The sequence below is a fragment of the Cyprinodon variegatus genome, unplaced genomic scaffold, assembly GCF_000732505.1.
Source record: "Cyprinodon variegatus isolate N-32 unplaced genomic scaffold, C_variegatus-1.0 Scaffold438, whole genome shotgun sequence".
Classification (NCBI taxonomy): Eukaryota; Metazoa; Chordata; class Actinopteri; order Cyprinodontiformes; family Cyprinodontidae; genus Cyprinodon; species Cyprinodon variegatus.
Genome location: NW_015150891.1, coordinates 590,550 through 600,319, shown reverse-complemented (window position 1 = coordinate 600,319; position 9,770 = coordinate 590,550). Strand labels below are relative to the sequence as shown.

The 9,770-nt window shown below is 37.9% G+C and overlaps 1 protein-coding gene across 1 annotated transcript in view; it reads left to right on the top strand.

Annotated features, from left to right (window-relative positions):
- The window catches only part of LOC107093644 (low density lipoprotein receptor adapter protein 1-B-like), a 30,544-nt gene extending 28,958 nt beyond the window's left edge, over nt 1–1,586 (top strand). Inside the window, exon 9 of the mRNA XM_015388832.1 lies at nt 796–1,586. Within this exon, the coding sequence (XP_015244318.1) occupies nt 796–931 (136 nt within the window). The 3' untranslated portion in view covers nt 932–1,586. The remainder of the gene's footprint in view (nt 1–795) is intronic.
- Nucleotides 1,587–9,770: the final 8,184 nt, after the last annotated feature.

Sequence of the window (9,770 nt, the reverse complement as noted above, 5' to 3'; positions counted from 1 at the left end):
GTACGTCAGGTTTCCACAATCTAAAAAATATCCAAATGTTGCAGTGTTTGTAAAGCAGCTTTTTCACCTCAAATTAAAAAGAAAAAAAAAAACCTTGTTTGAGTTAAATAATCTATTTGTGGTGTAAAGAGAGGGAGTCATTCTTCGTATGTTTGTGGGGAAGGCTTGAAGGACAACCTTGTTTATTAACATTCATTTAGTCTAATGTTAACTTTAGATTACTTTTATCATCAAGTAACAGACTAGGACATAAATGCTTAATGTTCATTTCCCCCAAGATGAAGATTTAATGCGAAATATTGATAAGGCTGCCATCATGAGTTCAGCAAGTGGAGGTGAGTGAATCCTTATCAGCACCAACAGAGTCTCTGCTTTGCCTCCCATGAGATCAGGTAGCATTACTAATTCAGTGCTGTGACAGCAATTGTTACGAACAGACCTGCTAGCATTGTTGTTGGTGTTAACTATACGTAGACTGTCATGTAACTAACAATGTAACAGGGACTCAGCAATAGTTTTACTTTAGCTATGACTCTGCTCAGGCCTTTCTATTAAATTCAATTTATTTATTTTATCCAAACTGGGTATGTGTAAATAGGAGATGTTATTCCTTAATGTTCGACCTGCCGTTGACAGTTCAAGGCCCATCTACAGACATTTGTCTAACTCTGATTTCTGGATGATTGATTTATGCGTTTTTCTTTTGTTTTCTAGTCCAAGTTTTCTAGTTTTAAAGACATTTTAATTTATTTGAATCTCTTCTCTTTCCCCCCTAATGATTTCGTCTTGTGTCAGACTCGCAGCATCGCGTACTAACCCCCAGGTCTTGGACATTGGGGTGATGACCAAAGACTGGCTCAACGAACCGGATGAGAGGACTAATGGAAACAGTCTCACCAGTTTCAGCTCATGCAAGGACTTTGGTTTCTGATGTCCAACCGCTGCACAGCAGAGAGGGACGATAACGCGAAGAAATCGAAGAGCGGAGGCTGTTCTTCCTTTAATTCAACGCAAGATTCAAATGTTTCTAATGGGGCAACAACAGGAGCTGCTCTGTGCAACCTTTTCACCCTGCTTTTGCACTTTTTACTTTTCTTTTTGAACAAAGCTCCAGCTGCTGCATCTGCACACCAAAGTAATAATCCTGTATTAATGTAACGTCTCCCCACCTGTTACAGAGCAAGCATAGGTGTAGAGCGATCTTATTGCACAATCAGCCTTATGAGAGCATTTGTCAATCTGTTTTTCACCATTTCTGGAAATAAGTATCTTACTCAGAAGTACGTAAGATGTATGCATTTGGTTAGATTGTATAGTTAGAGATTTTTTCTATGTATAAAGCTTAACTTGAGGATCAGACAACCCTAACGATTGCAGCATAAATCCTGTTATCCAGTTAATAATGAGTGCCTTTAAAGTGTACTTCTGATCCTCTTTTTTTCTAACTGAAATAAATCTATGTATAATTTGAAAATTTCTATTTTCATCTTGTGGCTTAAGGCATATTTTAACCTATATTTTTGACCAATGCATTGAAACTTGAGTGACTCTCTCTACATAATTTCCTTTTTTAATCGAGCAGCCTTGCAGAGAAATAAAATTGATTGATTAATATAGATTTTTTTTTATTTTTGCTTGCTTGTTATGGTTTTGGCACACGTCTCAGATACGATGCATTAGTGAATGATGGAATCAGTTATTAGCAAAACGCACTGAACAGGTTTTAAAAATCTGTAGAAAACAGTGATATTATCTTCTTATCTGACCAGACAGCTCTCTGGGTGCTTAGCGCCCCTAAACCTCTGGTCCTAGAACCGCCCCTGGTATGAATCATAAAAAAAGACATTTGTTGAAGTATGTTAAAGCATTTTAGTAGAAAAATTGACCAGCTGATAGTGAGCCACATAGCATCACCAGCAGAGGGCAGCCCTATGCTATACAATGAAAGGAATATTGCACAGCATTGGGATGTTACTTAATTTATAAGCAGCAACTCTTTAGATGTTCAGATTCTTCCACTCACCCCCCTCTGTTTTAAGGTCATCCTCCTACTGCTCTGACCTCTTCTCCTTAAAATGATCAGTATAGGTCTATAAACACAACTTTATTAGCTCTCAGAGAGCACGCTGTGATGTGCAGAGGATGTGTGGTGGCAGGCAGATCTATAAACCAGCAGAAAGCAGACGCACAGGACACCAGGTCCTGGCTCTGGTGGCCTCCCCACAGCATGTTTCAACACTTCCTTGACTTGTTTTGTAGTCGCCCTGTGAGTGAAGGCAGCACTCTGAAGGGCTGAAAGTCACGCGGCCTCCCCTCTAACAGGCTTTTGCTCAGTGAGCCAGGGGCTTTTTTTTTACTGTTCATCCCGACAAGCTTACTTAACCATTTGCATTATTTAACAGTCTTTCCTCAAAGGGAGCTCCAACTCTCTGTCTCCACTCTCTGTAAGTTTAATGAAAGCCAGCACAGGCAGAAACAGGAAATGTCTCTCCATCCACTTAGAGAGAAACAGTAGGTGGACTATAAACGTTAAAGTAACGAGGAAGGGTGTTTAAGTACCAGGAAATAAATGTGAGCAGCAGAATATGCATTGAATAAAAAAAAATAAACGGTTTACAAAGTCTGCAAAATGACATCAGTATAAATTTAGCCCCCTTTTTTTCCTCAGATACTAAATAAAATCCTGACAAACTTCAGTCCAAATCCGCTTTACAGTCAAAATTAGAGTCTTCATTGTGCCATTTAATCCCACTTAATATTTGATGAACAAACATAATCCTGCAGACCAAAGAAAATAGTTTTTCTTAGAATAAATAAGTATAGGTTAGAGCATAAAGGAATTCAATCAATTCTTAAAAATTGGAAAAATCTGGCATGCCAGCAGTGCTACTAGATGTAAAGGTTCACCCACACTGGTCAGGCCAGGGGAGGGTTGTGGATTAAGAAAAATAAAAACATTAGCATAAAGCTCATAGTTAGAGTGGCTCAGGTTGAACTGAGTTATCTCTATAATTATTCTGCTATAGGCTTAAACTGCTGGAGGACATAGGGAACACTTTTCGTAATTCTGCTTTATTTTACTCTACATTATTTTTTAGTTCAACCCCTAACGTTATATTCTCTCTGCTTTCCCCATCATAGTAGCTTTATCTGTACTATTCCTGTTTCACTGTAATACCATCCTGGAGAGCAATATCATGCTGTTCTGCTGCCATCAACACCTTTGTTTATTGATGTTGAAGCTTGGCCTGTTTTTCAGTGTAGTCCTGTTTCTCTGACTTTGACTAACTGCACGTGCTCTCTTTCATCCTCTGACATGGGAGCTGGCTCTGAGCTCGTCTGCCTGGCTGTGTGTTTCCTGGACGGGGCCGCCTTTTACAGCTGCTTTTTGTTTCTCTGCTTCTGTCTCCTTGAACCCCAGTCGGCTTCGGCAGATGGCTGCTCACACTGAGCCTGGTTCTGCTGGAGGTTTCTTCCTGTTAAAGGGAGTTTTTCCTTTCCACTGTCACTACAAGCAGGCTTAGTGTGAGGGATTGCATTTGAGTCATTGAGTCAATTAAATTAGCTGGACTTCCTTAAAGAAAACTTTGAACAAATCTGACTGTATGATCTGGTTGAATTGTCTGTAAAGTTTCTTGAAATGACATGTGTTGTGAATTGGCACTATATAAATAAACTGATTTAAATAGAATACAGCATTCCAGCATATCAGTTGCATAACTGAATATAGTATTCAGTTATACAACTGAAAAAGGAACCATTATAAAATTTGCTGCAAGTAGCTTAAACAACGGGAAGTTAAAAAACTTGCTAAATCACTTCACAAAACAGAAAATCATCACACCACTAGGGGGAGTCAACCAGCAAGTAAGACATTTTTCAGTTTACTGTGTTTGCAGCTTTCAGCCAATATGGTGAATTTCTTCAAAGAAGGGCATGGTATTTTGAGGGAATTGAGGTTTTGCTGTTATGTATTATTCTTCTAAAGTTATATTTTCGTTTATATTCATTTTTGAAAAGAGAATAGCATGCAAAATGTGCCTGTCTATATTTCTGGCATACTTTCTAAGGGATTGAATTTTACTGTAATTTCTAAGGCTATTGCACAAAAGGAATAAAGAAGAAAAAGACGTGTGTTTTCTTACAGAATAAATAGAAAAGAAAGCAGAGAACCTGCTCCAAACAGGCACGTCCCGTCTCCTCAGAGGCGGTAAGGGAGTGGGCATCAAATATTCTGTAAGATAAAAGGAATATCTATTCACTTTGTGTTTGAGGAATCCCATTACCAGTTTGATGTCACTTTTATGTCAGCTTGTTAAAATCCAGGCTCCAGGCAGCTGCAAAGTTTATAACTCCAAAAAAATAAAAATAATAAGGGAAAACAGCAGCACCCGTGTAAGCCGAGTGTATCCCAGGGTCCTGAGTGCCCTAGTTCAGTACTCTGCTTATTCATACAGCAGCTTTTTTGGTTCATGTCAGCAAGAAACCATGTGTTAATAAACACTGAGCTGTAGAGGTTGCTGTTCAGGGTGTTATTATGTGCTAAATTCAACTTTGAGAGAAAATATCTCTGTAAGGAGGATTTCTAAAATTTTAAGTGAACGAAAATAATATAAAACATTCCAACCCTAGCTGTAAATGTGTGCTGCAGACTGGAAAGGATAAACATTTTATTCAATAAAAGAGCAAATCCATTGGAGCATCTTATAAGTAATGCACATTAGATTTTACAATCAACCTTTCGTTTTTAAAACATAATTACCATCTGCAAAGATAAAAAAAAAAACAATATTGTGTGTGTAGGAGCTAACTGGCACAGTTAAATAAATCCAAGGTGTGGTGAATATATATTCCTTTATTAGGAATGCTGGAAATAAGTCGTTAAAAAGCGAGTTTTTTCAGCTATGGTTTTATTGTAAAGCTACTAAAACATACCTAATTAATTTGGTAGGCGGCCTGCCATATTGATCTCTTATTGCAGCTCTACCTGTGCACAGTTCATCCATTCTTTTCTAGGCAGAGTGTGCATCTTCATGCTAACGGCGTCATTTTTCCGACATGTGCGTCACATACGACAGACACTGCCTCTGCCATCAAAGTAGAGAGCAACAACAAAAGTATAAGCATCATTAGGCTTTATCAGACTTCTTTCATCATCTGTCGTTATGTTTACTTCAGTCATTAGAAAACCTACGTCAGCCCTTCCTTTGACACTGCACCATTAGCTTTTGTGCGGATTGGGGTCTGGCTTTTTCAACACCTGCTGTCGTCGGCTCTCTAGAGCTCCAGTCTAATTTATGTGTTTGGTTCCAGAGGATGCTTTGGAATGGCTCAGAGTGAGTCTGTCGCTGTGTAATTATGTGTGTGTCTGTTTATCTGAGACCGGGTGTGTTATTAGGGGAATGTTATATTGATGCACGGTGCCTGCAGATGCAGACTCATAAACCAGCCTTGAGTTTCACACATTCATTGCAATCTAACCTTGTCACACCCCATATGCTGCAGGCCAGCGTTGACCACCCGCAGCCTTCATTAGCATTCAGGCAGACAACAGCTGTTACTGCCAAACTCTTGAGGCGATCTGGTATATGGGGTCACAGCGAGTCTTTCAGAGAATCCAGCTTCCAAATTGATGCACATAATACATTTTGACCAAATAGAAAACCATATTAGATGAGGAATATTCAATGTGGAAAATATTTAATTCAGAGATATGACTTTGTTAAATAAATTCTCATTACCTTTACCTCAGATATGTGAACTGATTAATTGTATTTTGGTAAGACCTCTCATTATTTTTATTTTATTTTTTTTATTATTTTTGCAATTAAATGCACCTGTAAGCTATGTTATTAATAAAAAAAAAAACAATGAAGTCCGCAAAAAAAAATGCAACTGCTTTTGGCATTTACTTAATCATATTTAGTTACTTTAAGACAATTGTTTTATGTCCAAGCCTGCTAACATGAAACAGTTGTGTTAAAGTAACTAAATATGATTACGTTAATGCCAAATTTTATTTATTTTTTTCAGTGTATGATGACAAATGAAAGCGTGAATCAAGCTAAAATCGTGGCCAGTTAACTCTGCACACATATGGAATAAATTAACAACCTTCATTCAAACTACTAAGAATATGGTTACAAAAACGTTCAATTTTCAGCTTCAAGTCATTCCCATTTCAGTTACAAGAACCAAGCAGAACCTTATGGCAACAGTCATTATGTTCTGCTTATGAAAGCAAATCTGTTGGGCAATCATCTAGCTCTGAGACAACTATTCCCAAAGCTATATTGGCAAAACAGAACAAAGAAAAACAAAGCATATTTCAGTTAAAAAGGTTGACTAAACAAGTGAAACTTAAAGGACCTAGAGGCAGGATGAGGAAATGAGACTCATACGTGATGCAACCAGTCAGTCAACAATTTCTCGTCTCCAACTTATGCAGAACGCTGCTGCCCGATTTTTAACAAACACATCCAGAGGTGAACACATTACTCCTGTGCTGTCACTCCACTGGCTTCCAGTCCGTTTTAGAATCGATTTTAAACTTCTGCTGTTTGCTTTTAACGCCATTCATGGCTTTGCCCCCTCTTACTTGTCTGAAATTTTTACTTTCCGCAATTGTGGCAGAGCTTTACGCTCCTCGGGTCAGCTTCTGCTAGAGGTCCCTAGGTCAAGACTCAAACAGTGGGGCGACATCCGCACCACTACTGACCTCAGCCTTTTTAAAAAAAAAAAAAAAGCTTAAAACACACTTTTTTGAATTAGCTTTTAATTCTGACTATAATACAGTCTCTTAGATGTCATATTTCTGTGTGCTCCTTTCTATGCACCTCTGGAAGGCTTTTAATGCCCTGCAGCACTGCACCACTACAGCACTTTTAATTGTATCTTGTATGTTTTATATGTGTTATAGTATTGTTTTTATGGTTTTGTTGTAAAGCACTTTGGGTACCATTTGGCTATTGTAAAGGGCTATACAAATAAATTTGATTTGATTTGATTTGAACCAGCACTGCAGGTATCTGCAGGCACCAGTCAAGCCAGGCAGAAATGCAAACAGGCCGCATTCACACCAATGCACTGCTGATTCTGTTTACTACCCAGCAGTTAACTGCAAGATCACCACGCATATTTTATACGACAAACACGCACAGTGTCAACCAAGACTTCTACTACTGAAACAACCGATAATTCCAGTATCAAAGCTGTCAGGGCTGCACATGCAGACTATTGGTGTCACATCTGTTGGACTGCATAGGACATTTGGCCCCTGAATTGCAGCACATTATGCGACACACAGCTTATTCAATGCAACGGAGAGACAACCGTAAGCCTCTTTGGTTTTGTTATCTACATTACACCTCATCACCCATTAGCATTAAAAAACTGGACATGGATTCATGGACTTTATTCTTCCACTATTCCTGCAGCTACTTTCTTTGATTAAATTAAGCTTCTATGTACACATAGAAAAATAAATGAAAATGGTTGAAAATTATAATCCATGGAAATATGAGATATCATGGGCTTTATGTTTGAGAATCAAAGTTAAATTTTAAGAGTTTGGAATGAGGTTTAATTAGCTTTCAAGCTAATTTAGAGTAGTTGTAATGTGTTTAAATGTGTAATCAATTTACAAAGACTCTATTAAAATTGCTTACAAGCAACTCTAATCTAATCTAATGAATCTAATCTAATTTTAATGGTTTTGTCCTTCAATTTTTACTTCAAATTGGGGGCCTTTCTTTTCCAGTACATAATGCATTACTTTTCTACTGTTTAAAAAAAAAAAATTGCATGTGAGAATGTTATCATTTACTTTCATAAACATAGGTATAGTTTAAGTACAGTCTTCTCAAGTATGTTGCCTGAAACAGTTTGACCCTTATTTAATTTAAATTCAAAGTTATTTTGTTTTTGTTAAATAAGTTGAAAAACATTATTTATCAGAGTCATGCCTGTTTAAAAAAAAATTGAATAAAATTAATGTGCATTGATATGTTGAGATGTTCTAAAATAGTATTTCTAGCTATTTATTCTTTTATCATGAGAATTTTACATAATTATTATATCTTATGATGGTTAAGGGGTACAGATGCCCTGCAAATGCATTCATACACAGTTAATTAAATAAAATCACAGTTAATACAGAAATGAGGATTTCAAACACAAAAGACTAGCAATAAAAATAAAATATTTGATTGTAACATTTGATATAAAATGAGCTTTCTCTCTATTTACCAGGGTTTCCTTTATAAGCTCCATTTAGTAAGTTCATGGGAGAGTAAATCAGATCTCTGGGCATGCATTTAGGTCTGACGCCTTAACGGCTCTTGTTCATCTGGCTACTGTGTTGATGAATCTCCACTGCTGCCCCTCATGCATTATGGGGAGAATGTCTTTTTTTAAAGCTGGATCATAAAGGACCAGTGAAAAGTGCCTCTCAAACCCCAATCACAGACTCCACACAAGAGCAAGTAACTCAAACTTTTGTATAGTGTAGCAAAAGGGGCCATATTAGAGTCAGAGTCACTCGGGATACGTAACTATTGGGGCAGTTTTCAACAGACGTGGGAATTTAGGTCTGCCAGGGGGGTTGAAACATACCCACAACTGGCCCCATTTTAGCTAAAAAAGCCACAAAAAAGAAGTGTAGGTGTGTAGGTTAAGAGAAATGACAGCATAGCTAAATTCTAGATTTAGCCACATTTAGTTGTGCAAATTCTTCTGAGGATACTGACACTTCTTAGGAGTGGAGACTCTCTCATCCGCTTCTCTTCTTGTCTTCCATGTTTGCAGGCTGCCACTCTTTTGTCACAATAAAAAACTGAATGCTGCGCTCTGTTTTGGCAGCCCTAAAATTCTCATAAGATTGGCTCTGGAACCAGAGATTAAACACAGACTGCACAATGCACCTTACCTCTAGTTTTGAATGGAGAAAACCTAACTAAGATATTGCTGATAGAAATTATTATTTTCACCAGGTTGACAAATGGAAATGGTTTTGGTCAGGCTTTTACCTAGCAATGCATACAGGCGTACATTGTACACCCCTTTCTTGCGATGTATTGCTTTGGTTCACCCTAATTTTCCCCCAGCAACTTTGCTGAAATGTTTCACAAGCAGTAGATGCTGGAGTTGTAAAAAGTGAACTTTTGCTGCCCAACCAATCAGAGAAGCTGATCTGGGAGCTGGCAGGGAGACAGACACAGCGCTGCTGATGAAGAGTGCTATGATCACTCCCCTGAAAAAGTTTATTAATGCCTAAATTAACTTAAAAAGTTAATTAACATTTTAACTAAATAAAATTTACTTTAAATGTGGGGGAAAATAAGTTCGCTTTTATTATATTGGTGCCTACAGTTTGTACCACATACCTAAAAAAAAGTTAACATCTACTTCCAGTCACCACCAACATTAGGGGAAAACCCTCAAGAGGAGACCAGGCCTGAGGCAGCTGCTGCTGGGATTCCCAGAGACAGCGCACCGCCGGTATGTGGGGGTCTGAGAGGCTCCTACAGAGAAATAATATTTTAAAGCAGGATAGTAATCTTGATGAACTGACTGTAGAAACGATGCTTGGAGGTGGACGGTCAAGCATAAAAATAAATATTTATACTTTTAAGCAGGAGCATCAAAGATACTCTTGAGGCACATCTGACCTTAATATGTACAAGAGTCAAAAATGAAGCAGCAGAAGCTTTTTTGCTGCTCAAATCGTGGAGTGAAGGGAGAATTACACGTTCTTATTGTTTGAATTAACC